This window comes from Anolis carolinensis, chromosome 4 (genome assembly GCF_035594765.1).
Source record: "Anolis carolinensis isolate JA03-04 chromosome 4, rAnoCar3.1.pri, whole genome shotgun sequence".
In the NCBI taxonomy this organism is placed as follows: domain Eukaryota; kingdom Metazoa; phylum Chordata; class Lepidosauria; order Squamata; family Dactyloidae; genus Anolis; species Anolis carolinensis.
Window position 1 is genome coordinate 119,301,159 of NC_085844.1, and position 17,958 is coordinate 119,319,116.

The 17,958-nt window shown below is 40.3% G+C and overlaps 1 protein-coding gene across 1 annotated transcript in view; it reads left to right on the forward strand.

Annotated features, from left to right (window-relative positions):
* The window catches only part of f13a1 (coagulation factor XIII A chain), a 149,305-nt gene that overhangs the window by 99,415 nt on the left and 31,932 nt on the right, over positions 1–17,958 (forward strand). The window contains exons 9-10 of the mRNA XM_062977690.1: positions 8,735–8,838; positions 16,806–16,894. Of these exons, the coding sequence (XP_062833760.1) occupies positions 8,735–8,838; positions 16,806–16,894 (193 nt within the window). The remainder of the gene's footprint in view (positions 1–8,734; positions 8,839–16,805; positions 16,895–17,958) is intronic.

Here is a 17,958-nt window from a genome sequence, read left to right on the forward strand (position 1 = left end):
CATTTTTGTGGGTCCGTACCATGCAAATGGCCATTGCAACATATGCGTAGCAAACAAAGAACTTTATATCTCGGCTTATCTAGAATTAACCAATGGCTGAGGATCTTCCCCACCTTCCACACCTACTTGGCACAAGTGATACCAATGACCTAACTTGTTTACTCTGAGCTTTCTTCTCTCTCTGGAATTTCCTGAAGAAAGGCACCAGTTCACAGGAAAAGGGGGGGGGGTACAGGCCCTGTGTTGCACATACTACTCGGTTCATACTAAGTGCTTATTTTGTCTATATAAAGGCTATATGATATATGCAGAGGCAAAGCTATATAGGCAATAGTTTACTATTTTCTGGCTTATGGTCCCTACAATCACAGCAACACAAACAAAATGCTGCTGCTACTTTTACTAGCCCTAGAACCTCATCCAACAAGGGTGGGAAAACGGGGGGAATCGCCTTCCATGTCTGGCATTTAGTGGTCTTCTGTTTCCAAAGGAAACAAAGAATTTAACAATAGTTCCCATCCCACCTTAAAATCCAACAGTTCCATCTCACCACTAAATACCTGGTTTTAGCTGTTTCTATGTGCAGAAAGAGCAGTGGAGTTGATTTCTCCTTGACTTCACAAGGGCCCCTGGTGGTGGCGCAGTGTGTTAAAGTGCTGAGCTGCTGAACTTGCAGACCGAAAGGTCCCAGGTTCAAATCCCGGGAGCGGAATGAGTGCCCGCTATTAGCCCCAGCTCCTGCCAACGTAGCAGTTTGAAAACATGCAAATGTGAGTAGATAAATAGGTAGCGTTCCAGTGGGAAGGTAACGGCGCTCCATACAGTCATGCCAGCCACATGACCTTGGAGGTGTCTACGGACAACGCCGGTTCTTCGGCTTAGAAATGGAGATGAGCACCAACCCCCAGAGTTGGTCACGACTGAAATTAATGTCAGGGGAAAACCTTTACCTTTACTAGTTGTTTCTATGTGCAGAAAGAGCAGTGGAGTTGATTTCTCCTTGACTTCACAAGCCTCCCTTTTCTATACACTTTAAAGACGAAATCTGCTGTAAGCAGTCTTGCATCGTTTGATAGGCTCCATGGTACTCCATCTTTAAAGGGAATAGAAACTATAACAAGACGATCCCCCTGCCACCGCTTTACCTCCCTTGTGGGTCGAGGCCTCTAATCCATGCAATGAATCAGCATTGTTGCATTTTTTACGGTTAAGCAAATTTTACAGAAATGTCCCCTCTTATAAAGCCACTTAAAATGTGTAGTTAGTCCCCTTGAGATTGCCAACCAAGCAATCAACAAGGATACAAGACTTTTCCATCGTACGTAAAGAGTATTTTGTGTGTAAGAAAAAGCGTATGTTCATGTGTTGTCTCATTTCCTGCATGTGATAATCACAAAAATATAAGTCCTATTTGCAAAGCTCACAAGATGCTTTTTTTTTTCCGTGTCAGGAGCGACTTGAGAAACTGCAAGTTGCTTCTGGTGTGAGAGAATTGGCCGTCTGCAAGGACATTACTCAGGGGATGCCCGGATGTTTTTGATGTTTTATCATCGTGGGAGGCTTCTCTCATGTCCCCACATGAAGCTGGAGCTGATAGAGGGAGCTCATCTGCACTCTCCCCGGGTGGGATTCAAACCTGGCAGCTTGCAGATCAGCAACCCAACCTTCAAGTCACAAGGCTTTAATCCACTATGCCATCGGGGGCTCACAAGATGCTGAAATACCTATTCTTTGAGATATATCTATTAATTTAATGGTCCAATCCTTAACAAGTCATCATTTTTATTGTTTATACACACATACACACACATGTGGGCCAAAAGTGTCTAAAAAGACTACCAAAAGGAACATTTTAAAGTAATGAATAAATGTTATTCACTATTGAACCATTCACACCATGATTGATGTTGATATCCAAGTGCTTAAAAGTAATGATATTGCCTCTCATTACAGTAAATGAATTGGAAAGTAAAAATAACAAGTAGCAATGTTGCTTTCAATGTGCTACATCCATGCTTTGGACAGAGTTTTGGGCAATGCCATTTCAGAATATAGATCTAGATTTAGATGAGAATGGGGATGCTGGGGCTTTCTAGATGTTGGACTACAACATCCAAAATCCCTGGCTGGACTGGCTGGGGCAAAGAGGAACTAAAGCCTAGCAAAATTATAGAATGGCTACCTGTTCCCTAGTCCTGGTTTAGATGTTCACATGTCATCTGGAAATCTCTTAGGGGCTCTCTGATGTTTTCTCAGGATATATCTACTCCAGGAGCCACCAGTGGCGCAGTAGATTAAACCCTTGTGCTGGCAGGACTGATGACTTGAAGGTTGGGTAGCTGACCTGAAGGTTGCCAGTTCAAATCCAACCTGGTTAGAGCACAGATGAGCTTCCTCTATCACCTCCAGCTCCATGCAGAGACATGAGAGAAGCCTCCCACAAGGATGGTAAAAACATCAAAACATCTGGGTGTCCCCTGGGCAATGTTCTTGCAGACGGCCAATTCTCTCACACCAGAAGTGACTTGCAGTTTCTCAAGTCTCTCCTGACACACACACACAGAATCTGACCCTTAGAAGCCACAAATTGCTATTATATTTGTCAGTTGAGTATTATGAGCCAGGGGGTTGCTGCATTACATGAAAGTGAATGCACAGTGTATTCCGGTCTTTTTCGTCCTTGTCATGAAGAGGACATTTGTTGGATTTGTGGTTCCATATGACAACACCCAGAAAGTCCATCCTTCTAGATTGACAATGGAATAGAACACATTACCCCTGGGAAATATTATATTTCTGAAGAGTTGCATTTTGCAAAAATAAAATAAAAATAAATAAATCACACAAACCCATGTGTATGTTTCAAAAATACCCAATTGCTACAATTCAAGAATATGAACAAATTGATACCTTAAAAATGCAGGCAAAAAGGTGAACATTTGGAAAAATGTATGCTAATTTCAATGCATAAAATTAAATTATTAAAAATGCAGAACAGAAGCTAAGAACGAACATTTGTGCTCGCTGCAAGAAAGAAGCCCAAGGTCTTCTACCTCCATATGACTAATTTTCCCTGTCAGCAACAAACTTCTAGACATCCTCAACTTGTATAGTTGAAGGTTTTCATGGCCGGAATCACTTGGTTTCTGTGAGTTTTCCAGCCTGTATGGCCATGTTCCAGAAGCATTGCTGTGGACATTTTTCCCACATCTATGACAGACATCCTCAGAGGTAATGGGGTATGTTGGAAACTAGTCAAGTGGGGTTTATATATCTGTTGAATGTTAAGGGTTGAATGTTCTTGTCTGTTTGAAGCAGGTGTGAATGTTTCAATTGGCCACCTTGATTAGCATTGAATAGCCTTTCAGTTTCAAGTTTTGGCTGCTTCCTGACTGGGGGAATCCTTTGTTGGGAGGTGTTAGCTGGCCCCGATTGATTCATGTCTGGAATTCCTCTGTTTTCTGAGTGGTGTTCTTTATTTACTGTCCTGATTTTAGAGTTTTTAAAATTCTGTTAGCCAGATTTTGTTAACTTTCATGGTTTCCTCCTTACTATTGAAATTGTCCACATGCTTGTGGATTTGAATGGCTTCTTAGTGTAGTCTGACATGGTATTTGCTAGAGTGGTCCAACATTTGTGTTCTCAAATAATATGCTGAGGGGGGCCCTGGTGGCACAGTGTGTTAAAGCGCTGAGCTGCTGAACTTGCCGACCAAAAGGTCCCAGATTCAAATCCCGTGAGCGGAATGAGCGCCCACTGTTAGCCCCAGCTCCTGCCAACCTAGCAGTTCGAAAACATGCAAATGTGAGTAGATCAATAGGTACCGCTCCGGCGGAAAGGTAACAGCGCTCCATGCAGTCATGCTGGCCACATGACCAGGAGATGTCTCTGGACAACGACAGCTCTTCGGCTTAGAAATGGAGATGAGCATCAACCCCCAGAGTCGGTCATGACTGGACTTTAATGTCAGGGGAAACCTTTACCTTTACCTATAATATTCTGTGTCCAGGTTGGTTCATCAAGTGTTTTGCTGTGGCTGACTTGGATTAGTTTCCCAACAAAGGGTTCCCCCAGGCAGTAAGCAGCCAGACTTTGAAACTGAAAGGCTATTTAATGCTAATCAAGGTGGCCAATTGAAATATTCACACATGCCTCAAACAGACAAGAGTTCTTTCTCCCACCCTGAATATTGTTCCAGAGATATATAAACTCCACTTGACTAGTTTCCAACATCCCTCAATACCCCTGGGGATGCCTGCCAAAGATACATGCAAAACATCAGAAAAGAATGCTTCTGGAACATGGCCATGCAGCCCGGAAAACTCACAGCAACCCAGTCCTTAACTTGATTTGTGTCAATTTGAATGGTGTCTTTTCTAGATGCTAGACACACCATTGAGAGAGCCAGTGTGGTGTAGTGATTTGAATGATGAATTAGAGCTTTGGAGACCAAGGTGCAAATCCCCGCTTGGCCATGGGAACTCCCAGTAATCTTTGGGAAGTCACACTCTCTCAGTCTCAAAGGAAAGCAAAGCTCCTCTTAATAAATTTTGCCAAGAAAACTCCAGGGTTATCATAAATCAAAAACAACTTAAAGACATACAACAACAGCCATCATTCGGAAAGCCCTGCAAGAATGATTTAGCACTCTAGAATTCCCAACGGTATCAAACATTCAAGCATCACTTTCGTTGGATAATTTTCTCCCTCCTGCTACACCATCCTGCTTCATTAACTCACCCAACTGACAAGTTTCTTCCTCACCCTGGCTTTTCATTTCTACTTTGAAATGTCTTGTTAGACAAGTCTCAGATTTCTCCTTTTTTTCTTTAGTTTTCCTCTTTTCATCCACCCATTATTAATGGGGAATGTTCTGAGATTAACAGTCCCCAGTTTTGTCGAAATTTTACTGCAAATATCATTTCAACGGCTATTGGCAACACTGGCTACACCAAGATAATTAGCTTTTTATCTATTGGCAGGAAGTAGATAATTTTTGTAAAGAGAAAATTGCTGTATTTCCCTCTTTTATTCTGTCATAGCTCAAATCTCTTGAAGCTTGCCTGAAAAGTGTCTTCTGGGATTTTTCCCTCTTATTTTGCGCTCTTTCTTCTGTTTTAATAAACCAGTGGGATGAAACTTACAAAGCCATGCTTTAAAAAATTTTTTAAAGAGAGGGGGGAACCTGCTTTGAAACATTTTGGGGGGATAGTATAAGCGTTTAAGTTCCACAAACAGAATAAAGGAACGAGGAAAAGGCTTCATAAAGTGATAATGTTATTCTGAAGAACTTTCCAGTATATGCCCCCTACCAAAAAAAAAAAAAACCAATTCCACAAATGAAAACTGGAATATATGTGGCCAAGCAATATCAAAGGTGTGGACAAGATGGCAAAAGTTATTAATGAGGACGAACACATAAGTTTGTTTGTTTTGTCATGTCAGGGGCAACTTGAGAAACTACAAGTTGCTTCTGGTGTGAGAGAATTGACCATCTGCAAGGACATTGCCCAGGGGGTGTTTTACCATTATGTCCCTGCATGGGAAGCTGGAGCTGACAGACAGAAGCTCACCCCACACCCTGGATTCGAACCGCCAACCATTTGGTCAGCAGTCCTGCCAGCACAAGGGTTTAACCCATTGCACCATCTGGGGCTCCTAACACACAAGTTAGGAGAGGCTGAAACAGTTTGTTTTTGCCTGAGCCTACTGGAAAGGGCAAGATTCTCCCACTCATCTCTCCCTGCTAAGTGAATGTAATGAAACTACTTTTGCCCTTTTCACTTTTTTGTGGCAATTGAAGTAAGCCGAGAACAAGGAAGAAGAAAGGGAGAGAAACTGGGTCATTTCAAAAGCAGGGGGAAAGAGTGGGACCATCCCTTCTACATCAAGACACTTGGCGGCCATGTTTCAAACCTTAATTTATAGCAATCTTTGGGTTTGTCTACTCAGCCTAAATGGACCATTGGTTGTCTGATTCAGCTGAATCTGCTGTCCAGATAGTCACTCCTGATTACTGCAGGGAAAGGAGACATTTATTTTTTTAAAATTTATTTACAGCATTATATTCTGCCCTTCTCACTCCGAAGGGGACTCAGGGCAGATCACAGAACATATACACAGCAAACATTCAATGCCGATTAGACATACAGGACAGACAACAGATAGAGGTATTACATTGGCATTTTTCCAGCTTCGGCGTCCTGGAGGTTGGTTTCGATTCCGGCCACAGGGTGGTGCTGTTGCTCCAACCGCTATGACAACGAGCCTTTTGATCACATTTTTTTTCCTCCTGTTCTTTGAATTCTGGTATTTCCTTTTATGGTGCCATAAAATACCTCCCCGCTTAAGCGGTACCTAATTTCTCTACTCACAGCTGTTTTCGAACTGCTTAGATGGACAGTGAGCTGGGCTGAAAGTCAAGTGCTCACCCTGACCCAGGCTCAAACTGCCGACCTCTTGGTCGGTAGAGATTTATTACTGTTGCTGATTAGCCAGCTGTGCTAAAGCTCAGCAGCGGAAGTATGTCCATGTTGTTTCGCTGCCATTCTTTGCCAATCATGAAGCTCTGCCTAAGTGCCTGTCACCTGTCATATCTGTGAAATCAAAATGGGGTATCCGCATGACCATCAAGGGAGAGGGGACACCAACCGCTCTTTCTTGCTGGTTGTGTGGGTGCCCTGTTCTGACATTAGCAGAGACAACTATGATGTTCAGGCACTCAGATGGAGCTTCATGGCCTGCTAGGAGCAGCGGTGGTGATGGCAACACAGAGGAGGTGGCAGCCAAGTGAGGACGATGTGATCCTGCACTTTCGGCACAACAATGCCAGATTCAACATGTATGTGGTGGAGCCTCCGGTGGCACAGTGGGTCAAACTCTTGTGCCGGCAGGACTGATGACTTGATGGTTGGTTTGCTGACCTGAAGGTTGCTGGTTCAAATCCAACCCAGGGAGAGCGCGGATGAGCGCCCTATATCAGCTCCAGCTCCATGCGGGGACATGAGAGAAACCTCCCACAAGGATGATAAAACCATCAAAGCATCTGGGCGTCCCCTGGGCAATATCCTTGCAGATGGCAAGTCTCACACACCAGAAGCAATTTGTAGTTTCTCAAGTCACTCCTGACACGAAAAATGAAACATGTATGTACTGGATCTGAGGCTGCTTTGGGGGCAGATTTACTTGGATAACTTGCCCTGGTAGACCTACCTCTTATTTTCAAAGGAAGTTCTGATATAATTGCTGCCTCACTACCTAAGAGAATAGCATTAAATGACCAGATCTAGCAGTAACTACTGTATAATTCAGTCCTTTTATGGTCAGGTGGATGTATCACAGTTTGGGAGTCAAATCAGAATGATGCATAGAAATGCTTCTTGTCCAGGTGCAGCCAATATGGAGCTTGAGAAAATTTTAGTGCCAGGGTTTCTACTTCATGGCAATTAATAGTACAAAATGCACATGCTCATTCAGTTTGTGCAAAGCCAGTAAATTACAAGAAAACATGAAATCAGTCATTATAAGCCCCAGCTGGAAATCTGGAAGTCATTTGTTTATCCCCTGTATCAACAGAACGTTAAATTTTTGTTTTTGTTTTGCATTTTTGCAGTTACAGTAGAGTCTCACTTATCCAAGCCTCGCTTATCCAAGCTTCTGGATTATCCAAGCCATTTTTGTAGTCAATGTTTTCAATATATAATGACATTTTGGTGCTAAATTCGTAAATACAGTAATTACAACATAACATTATTGCTTATTGAACTACTTTTTCTGTCAAATTTGTTGTATAACATGATGTTTTGGTGCTTAATTTGTAAAATCATAAATGATTTTGATGTTTAATAGGCTTTTCCTTAATCCCTCCTTATTATCCAAGATATTTGCTTATCCAAGCTTCTGCCAGCCCATTTAGCTTGGATAAGTGAGACTCTACTGTATGTGTTTTTATGTGCTTTATTTTTGTTTATTATTGTATTATTGCCCTAAATTGTCAGTTTTTTAAAAATAATTTTTATTCAGTGTTTCTTTACATATAAGAGTGAGAACAATATGGGGTATAAGAAAGCAAAGGAAAAACAGAGAAAAGACAAAAGAAAAAAGAAGAAAAAAGAAAAGTTTTTCATAGTTTTTGTGTTTTTATTATCTCGCTCTTTATCTCTGTGTGTGTGTGTGTGTGTGTTGATGTTATTAAAATATCTTTAAATACCAAATGAAACCATCAAAATAATTTAATTAAACAATTTATTATTAATTAATGATTTTTTTTGTGTCAGGAGCAACTTGAGAAACTGCTTCTGGAGTGAGAGAATTGGCCGTTTGCAAGGATGTTGCCCAGGGGACGCCAGGATGTTTTACTTCCTGTGGGAGGCTTCTCTCATGTCCCCACATGGGAAGCTGGAGCTGACAGATGGGAACTCACCCACTTCTCCAGATTCGAACCTCTGACCTTCTGGTCATCACTCTTGCCGGCACAAGGGTTTAACCCATTGCACCACTGGGGTGCAATTAATGAATTAATTGCCCCAGTAGTGTTGTTTTAGGCTGTGGGATTTACCATGAATGGCAGGGAGATCATCACTGCTGACCTTAAGGGAGAATGCTTGGTTAGTGGCTAAGTTAGTGTGATAATTTAATGAATCAACAGCTTAAGAAATTATTCAATGGGTTAGTTCTAACCTCTGGACATTATTTGTTGCCTAAAGCGTTAATGACTTTATTTTCTTGTGTGAAGGAATTACCACTGCTGGAATGAAGCTTGGATGTCCAGACCTGAACTTCCTGTTGGTTTTGGAGGCTGGCAGGCTGTGGATAGCACCCCTCAAGAGAACAGTGATGGTATGTACTTTTTCTTCCTTGCTACAATGCATGAGAAAAATGAAGCCTCATTTCTTACTTGGAAATTATTGTTATATGGAAGAATGATGGTGTAGCAAATATCTGTTCTATATAACAGATATATATAACAGATATATGCTACACCATCATTCTTCCATATAACAATAATTATAAGGGCCGCCTCTTAAGATGATTAATTGTAAGTTGATATCAGAAAAAAAGCTTCATACAATTAATGGAGCCCCACTATCACAATATTTTTTAACATAAGTTTTTCATGATGGTAGGAGGAATTCCACTTAAGCTCTGTGACATAAACTAATCTATGTATATGTATGAGTATGTGTTGTCATGTCTCATGGTTATTGTTTACTATGTTTTTCCCCTCAACCCATGAGTTACATGTCAGTTAACTAAACAAACTATAGTTTGTCTTCTCCATTTCTGATTTGCTTTTCTCCCAAGCCTTTCAGACAGCTCCTATTTCAGACGGTCAGCTGGAAATGAAAGCCAGGGAATAAACAGAGTTGCAGGTTTGGATGCAACAACGAATCATAGTTTATTAAAACCAAAGATTGTAGTTTGTGTCTGGTTACCAAACAGCATATTATTAGTAGAAACAGGTTTCAACAAAGTTTTGACATCTAAAAGGAAAACTGGATAGCCCTAAAGTGAATGGGATGATGAAACATACATCTGTGGTGACCTGACAGCAACTTCATGGGCAGGTATAAAAACCACATAATTCTTAATGCTGGTTGCCTAGTTGCTGTTGCAACAATTTATTTTTGTACTTCTAAAATTGAAATTAGTAGTGTGATGCTACACAGGTCCAAGAAAGTCATGCAAAAACATATCTTTAAATTATAACTTCCAAAATCCCATGGCCAGCAACAATGCTGGCTGAGGGAATTTATTGTTTAGGGCACTATTTCTTAAACTATACGTCCCAACCCCAAATGGGGTCACCTTAGCTCAGTGTTTGGCAACAGTAAAAGGTTTCTGAACATCACATAGTGGCTGTTTTAAACATTTACATCACTGGTTCCCAACCTGTGGTCTGTAGATCACCAGTGATCCCCAAGAACTAAAATATTGTCCGCAGCCTAACTGTTACTACATTGTTGCAACAAGAGCAACTAGTCTGCAAAACCCTTTTATAGTGCTGAGGCAATGGGATGTCGGGAGGGAAAAGGCCGACTACCCACGAAAGGCATGACAAGCCTCCTGACTGCTGCTTCTCCTCTTCCTCCCTCACGCTGAGCGGAGCTGTTCCCTGTGGCATCTGGAAGTGGGGGTGCCTTGATGTCTTCGTTTTTAGGCCTGTTCCTGGGATTGTTTGGGGTGCTGATTCACAAAATTGTATTGGATAGACCACATCAGCTCTGGATTATTAAGTATGGTTTTCTGTGGGCGAGCAGATGGTGACTACTGGATGGCATAGGTTCTATATCAGAAACTAGAGCTGATGTGGTCTATCCAATGCACTTTTCTGAATCAGCACCCCAAATAACCAAGGCGAATCTAAAGTTGACCAAAAACTGATCTGTAACCCTTTTGGTACTAATGTTGAAGAGTGGTCTCTGGTCAAAGTGGTCCCTGGTCAAAAAAGGTTGGGAACTACTGATTTACATGCATTTGTTGTACAATATTCACAGTGAACTCTGAAGATGATGCTTCAGCTGTACTTCATAAAAAGAAAAATCATCCTATTCAGATAGTCTTGAAAATGCTGATTTGTCATCAGTAAACATTTCATTTTTATATCCATTTTATATACCTATATGTCTGAGGGGTCACATAAAACTTTCTCAGGACAAAAGAGGTGACTTACTACCGTGTTTCCCTGAAAATAAGACAGTGTCTTATATTAATTTTTTCTCCCAAAGATGCTCTAGGTCTTATTTTCAGAGGATGTCTTATTTTTCCATGAAGAAGAATCCACATTTATTGTTGAACAAAAAAAATGAACATTTATTATATACTGTACAGTAGTTGTCATCATAAACCAGCATAACCAGACAAACTGTGAATCCGATCAAGAATTTCTTGTTACTACCAATATTTCCATGTACAACACTCTATGGTACGTACATTTACCGATCCTGCATGCTCTGGTGTTCTGTTCAGCGGGCATGCTTCCAAACAAAAACTTTGCTAGGTCTTACTTTCAGGGGAGGCCTTTATATTTATATTCAGCAAAATCTCTACTAGGTCTTATTTTCTGGGGATGTCTTATTTTAGGGGAAACAGGGTATGAGGGAATGCTAGAACCTATTACTGAAATGCTGTGATGTTTTTTTCTCTTTTGTAAACCTTCTGATGCAATGATTTAGCACCAATAAAGCATAGTACAGCAGTTTCCAAATCAAATAATATGTTGGGTAGGCCTGCAACTGAAGCCTATTTCAGGCCAGTACTGAAATAGGGTTGTATTTCAGCATTGCCAAGGCACTTTGAATGCCTTAGATATGCAATGGCGGTACCAAGAGGCTTTATCATCCTTCCCTGGAGATGGTTGCTGTGGATTTTGTCTTGCACAACACCCAAAGTGCATTCATTGCAGAGCAATGAAACCAGATTTTTTAAAAACAGATCTAAAGCTGGCAATATTGTGAGACCTTCCTTGACCACTGTGTTGTCGAGTCAGTTGGAGTCCTTTCACTAAGCAGTAACCAAACCTCAATGAGCTGCAAGGCAATAGAGGAAGAGACTGTTTTACAGGTGGATAGACTCCGTCAGGGAAATCACAGCCTTGACTTAATAAGGCCTGAAAAGAGATATTTGGAAGTCATAAGTCACCTTGGGCCCTTCTATTTTGCCATATAATCCAGAATATCAAGACAGATAATCCACATTATCTGCTTTGAACTGGATTATCTGAGTCTACACTGCCAGATAATCCAGTTCAAAGCAGATAATATGGATTTTATACAGCTGTGTAACAAGGGGCCCTTAAGTCAAAATTAACTTGATGACAATTAAAAGCAGGAACAACCAAACCATTGGACCCAACCAGAAGAAAGGAGTTCTTTTTCCCAATCATATAGTAGCTGAGTTATTAATCCCTCCTTCTAGGTCCACATTTGGAACACAAAGAATAGGGTTTAGTCCTTAGTATGACACAATATGTGATGCTGATGTTCATGTTTTGACTTGGCTATCAAGACCAGCAAAATAACTGGACCCCTACAAGTCCTGATCATGAAGAACAATTGGTCCAATGCAGGAGGGCTCTTTGGATATTCTAGGATAGATTTTATAATCATTTTTCTAATAATAAATCTTATTGAAGTCCCTTATTGAATGGAATTGCTGTAAAATGTACAAAAAGGACCAAATTAATGTCAGAGAAGGATTTTCATCGTTTTATGTATGACAACAAAAGGCTGAGTCAGATTTTATTGTCTGCATTCCAGAAACATAGCAAAAGATGAAGAGCTGTATCTGACATGAGCCACAGGACTGGATGTCACATCATATTAACTTTAATCAAAGGAGCATTTCAATCACAGACAGAGAAAAACAAAACAAGGGTGGTTTGGCCACTAATGAGAAGCAATTAGATTATTTCTCAACCCAAATAACACCTATCTTATTGTCAATAGCACTAATTAGCTATGAAGTTTGATCCATTTCAGTCAATGAGAAGCCTTTGAGTGACTTCACAATAAAATACCATCCCTTTGACTTAGACCACTAACCCCAGTGTTACTTTTCAATAGTGGCCAGTGAAACATCCCTGAGAAGCATAACAAAACCACAGGAAAGATAGGGCCTTCTCTTGTTTTGCCTCAATGTCTGGGATTGTCTTTCAACATGGTAGTACAGTAGAGTCTCGCTTATCCAACATAAATGGGCTGACAGAACGTTGGATAAGTGAAAATGTTTGATAATAAGGAGTGATTAAAGAAAAGCCTTAATCGTAATGTCAAATTACGTTATGATTTTACAAATTAAGCACCAAAACATGTTTTACAACAAATCAACGGAAAAAGCAGTTCAATACACGATAACGTTATGTAGTAATTACTGTATTTACGAATTTACAACAAAACATTGCAATGTATTGAAAACATTCACTAACAAAAACATTGGCTACTAACAAATTGACTACAAATAAAGATAGAATTGCATAAAATGAACTTACAGTATCAACATTGTCGGAAGTTAAATCTGTAAAAAGTTCTGTCCTTGCTGCCTAGACAAACAGCTGTGGATCCGGGCGGGAGGCAGAGTGTGTTGGATAATGCAGAACGTTGGAAAAGTCCAGCCAGCACAAGGGTTTAACCCATTGCGCCACCATGGCTCTTATGTATTAAATGATAAAACACAATTAGAATCCCTTGTACAATTACTCAATTTCTGTGGCATTATGCAGATGGATTATTGACGGACTGAAACAAATTTCATGTGATAGGACCCATTCAGAACTATGTTCAAAGAGTCTCAGAAATGGAGTATATTCCCGGGTGATGAGGTCCTAAGCATAACATGAGCATCTTCTGCAATGTTGTTGTCATTGTTATTATTGTAATTGTTTTTTTGGAAGCCAAATGTGAATGTAGGGATTGGGGAGGTGGATGAGCACAGAATGGCCTTGTAGCCGCAGTGCATAGCTGATTCTTGCCTGTGTAGGTGTTTATTATTAGTGGGTGAGTGGATGGATAGATAGAGTGTGTGCTCTCCTTGTTTCCTTTATTCCTATGCTGTTCCCTTTCTCTGCTCCAATCCTGAGCTCGCTGATAAGAACACATTGGTCAGAAAGGAGGGTAAATATAACCAGATCAATGGTCTTTCTCTCCCTTTTGCTCTTGGCCTTCCGGGCAGAGAGGGAGGGCTCTTGTCCTTGGTGTTCCTTCCCTTCCCTTCCCTCCCTCCTTCCTTCGTTCTATCCGTCCCAGCCTTTCCTGCCTGCGGAGCCATGGAACTGGGTCAGTGAGTTGGATGGCGGGAAAAGGGAGAAGGAAGAGGCTTCTAATTGAAATGCATGGACTCCATGCCATGGGGTGCTGGGATTTGTAGTTTGCATCCAGTCCAACCCCTTTCTTTCTTTTTGTCATGGAGGAAGACCCCACCCAAACCCCTCAGACAGATGGCCATCCGGTTTAGTTGTGTTGTTATAGTCACAATGCGTTGTTGTGAGTTTTGTGGGTCCGGATTGTGGTTTTGTGGTGTGGTTGTTGTTACAACTGGGAGGCAAGGCTTTTGCGTTGTGTCATCAAGTTTCGTATTTCTGGGGCATTGAGTTGTATTGTTATAGTCACGATGCGTTGTTGTGAGTTTTGTGGGTCCGGATTGTGGTTTTGTGGTGTGGTTGTGTTGTTACAACCGGGAGGCAAGGCTTTTGCCTTGTGTTGTCAAGTTTTGTATTTCTGGGGCGTTTAGTTGTGTTATTATAGTCACGATGCGTTGTTGTGAGTTTTGTGGGTCCGGATTGTGGTTTTGTGGTGTGGTTTTGTGGTGTGGTGTTGTTACAACTGGGAGGCAAGGCTTTTGTCCGGATTGTAGTTTTGTGGTGTGGTTGTTGTTACAACTGGGAGGCAAGGCTTTTGCGTTGTGTCATCAAGTTTCGTATTTCTGGGGCATTTAGTTGTATTGTTATAGTCACGATGCGTTGTTGTGAGTTTTGTGGGTCCGGATTGTGGTTTTGTGGTGTGGTTGTGTTGTTACAACCGGGAGGCAAGGCTTTTGCCTTGTGTTGTCAAGTTTTGTATTTCTGGGGCGTTTAGTTGTGTCATTATAGTCACGATGCATTGTTGTGAGTTTTGTGGGTCCGGATTGTGGTTTTGTGGTGTGGTTGTGTTGTTACAACCGGGAGGCAAGGCTTTTGCCTTGTGTTGTCAAGTTTTGTATTTCTGGGGCGTTTAGTTGTGTCATTATAGTCACGATGCGTTGTTGTGAGTTTTGTGGGTCCGGATTGTGGTTTTGTGGTGTGGTTTTGTGGGGTGGTGTTGTTACAACTGGGAGGCAAGGCTTTTGCGTTGTTTTGTCAAGTTTTGTATTTCTCGGGCATTTACTTGTGTGCCAAGTTTTGTATTTCTCGGGAGTTTAGTTGTGTTGTTATAGTCACGATGCGTTGTTGTGAGTTTTGTGGGTCCGGATTGTGGTTTTGTGGTGTGGTTGTGTTGTTACAACCGGGAGGGAAGGCTTTTGCGTTGTGTTGCCAAGTTTTGTACTTCTGGGGCATTTAGTTGTGTTGTTATAGTCATGATGCGTTGTTGTGAGTTTTGTGGGTCCAGATTGTGGTTTTGTTGTGTGGTTGCCAAGTTTCATATTTCTGGGACTTTTAGTTTTGTTGTTATAGTCACTGTGCAAACAACTTTATCCTTTTATATATATAGATAGCACAGTGTGGTTTCTTTTTTAAATCTAATGGACTTTTTTCATTTGCAAATGGAGGGCTATGATTTGCTTTCACTGCCTTCTTCTGGTACTAAAGCCTTGTGAGTACAAAAGGATGTATGTTCTATTGACATCAATGTACTTTACTCCCGAGTAGCCACATAAACACAAATGTATTCATGAGCAACTCTTCCACTGACATCAGTGCAGATGAGTTCTGAGTGGGAGTTAAATTCCATTGAAGACAGTAGGACTTACGTCTGAGTAGGCCTGTTTTGAATTGTACTGTTGAAAGCTTCAACAGGCTCAGACCATTGAAAAGCAAATCTTTAGAAGTAGAAAGAAAGGAATTTGTTATTTTAAATAAGAACATTTACCCCAGCTTGCATGGATCATGGCACACCCACTGGGTCATAACACAGAAGTATTCATGCTCCTCACCACTCCCATTTTGAGACAACTAAAAGCATGGTAGTTTGTAGAGGTGATATGTTGCAGGAATAAAGAGAACTTTTCTTATTATGGACATGAATTGCTACAATAGGGGTTTTTTTGTAAAGGAACACTTGCTAACCATCTGTGTGAAATTCACCACAGTCCATTGTCTGGATTTTGAGTGGTTTGCCTCCAGGGATGTCTATAGTGATCTCTCTATTTACTGAAGTGTTAGAATCAATGGATTAATAGTTGAAAGACATTCTGAATCTCAGTCAGAGAGGACCTATGACAAATCATTTAGATCTACCCTAAACCCACAATAAAACATAGTGACAAATGCCTTTCAGATGCGTATGTATACTGTCAAGTTGTCCATATTGGCTGGGGTTAGGGGCACAGGACCCTGTGAAAGTGAAAAACCATGAATAACAAAATTGGCATTATTTTTTACTTGAGAGTTTTTTACACATCTCTAGAAATGTTTAGGTCTTCCAGCCTGACTCTATGGTCTGCTAGCAACTAACCATAACATTTTGAATGATACCGTTTGTGGATATGAAGTAGTGGTAGACTTGCCCAGTGCCTTTTTCCCTGAACCTTTAATTCTCAGGTTAACTGAAACCAAACCAATACTGCTGCATTTTTTCCATTTGCAAAAGAGGGGTTTGGGATCTGACTTACTTTCTCTCGTATTCCATTACCACGTCTTTCTGAATGCAGGAAAGAAGGAACAAGCTTTATTGACATCAAAACAACTTAATTCTGAGCAGCCACAGATACACAAATTCACCAATTTAAACATTATGAATGGGGATGACAAGTTTTCAATGATCATTCAAAAGAATAATCTTTTATTAAAACAGAAGGAGGAAAACTCTCAAAATCATATCAGGATTTTAAAAAAATGAAATGCATTTAGAATCTGCTTGCATGAAACTCTGAATGCTCATCATGAAGATTATACATGTTTTCTGCCTTTTGGCAGAGACAAATGATTGTACAGATGTCTGTAAATGTGTCATGCTTTCACACTATTTTAATTATGTAAATGTTTTTTCAACTCTGCTTTTTTGCAATGTCCTCTGACTGACAGCCAATGATATCAAAAGTACTGAAAGATCTGGAACCAAAAACAATCACACATGGTGATAGTGCTTAATTCACTTTTGATTCTCCATATTCAGGCATGTATCGATGCGGTCCTGCTTCTGTTCAAGCCATCAAGCACGGCCATGTCTGCTTCCCATTTGATACACCTTTTGTTTTTGCAGAGGTATGTGAAAACTAGTCTTCATCAGATGGCTTCAGGCAAATGTATATGTGTGCTTTTAACATAAACCTAAGGCACATCATCTTCTTAAATTGTATTTATTTAATCAATTTGTGTCCCATTTTCAAAGAGAAATCATTTTCAATTTAAAACATAATTTAATACAATTTTGAGTAGTATCGTTGATCCTATTAATCATACTATTTAAAATGTGCAGTAAAACTCCCATATCTTGGAACATATCCAAGATCTCCTGTAGATACCTATAACCATTGATAATACTATGTAACATTATTTTTGTTCCTGGGTTATGTCATTTCCTATTGGTTCTATCATAAAAATATGAAACAAAGTTTATTAAACTACAAAAACTTTGTTTTTGTGGGACATCCTGCAGCACATTTTACTATAGTTTTTCAATGAATATCTCGAGTCTCAACTAATTCAACATAGTTTGTGGCAGCCACAAAAATGAAGTTTCTGGAGTAAACAACTACTTCCAAAGTAAGTACCACACAATTCAACAGGAAAAACACTTTCAAACCAGGAACATAATTTTTTCCAAATTTTGTTACATAGTATAATCGAAAGCCCTAAATTTTGACTGTACTTGGGCTGGAAGCATATCATAGAATTACACTGGAGGCTGGGAGATGATTTTTTTTTTTTTTTGGAATGTGGGTAAGTAAATCTGTAGGTAAGAGGGTGGTCTGTACTACTTAACAGAGCGTTCAACAATGTACAAAATTTCAGACATAAGATGCCACCTTTTAGAGGTTGGAATTTTGACTCAAATTTCCCCCAGCTAGCATGACCAGGAATTTTAGTCCAGAAAGTCTGTTCTTTACAAGCTCTTCAGAGTTCAGATAGTGGACCATCTGTAGAATAATGGCCTTCTCTGTAGACAGTAGAGTCTCCCTTATCCAAGACTCGCTTATCCAAGGTTCTGGATTATCCAAGGTATTTTTGTAGTCAATTTTTTCAATATATAATGACATTTTGGTGCTAAATTCATAAATACAGTAATTACAACATAACATTACTGCGTATTGAACTACTTTTTCTGT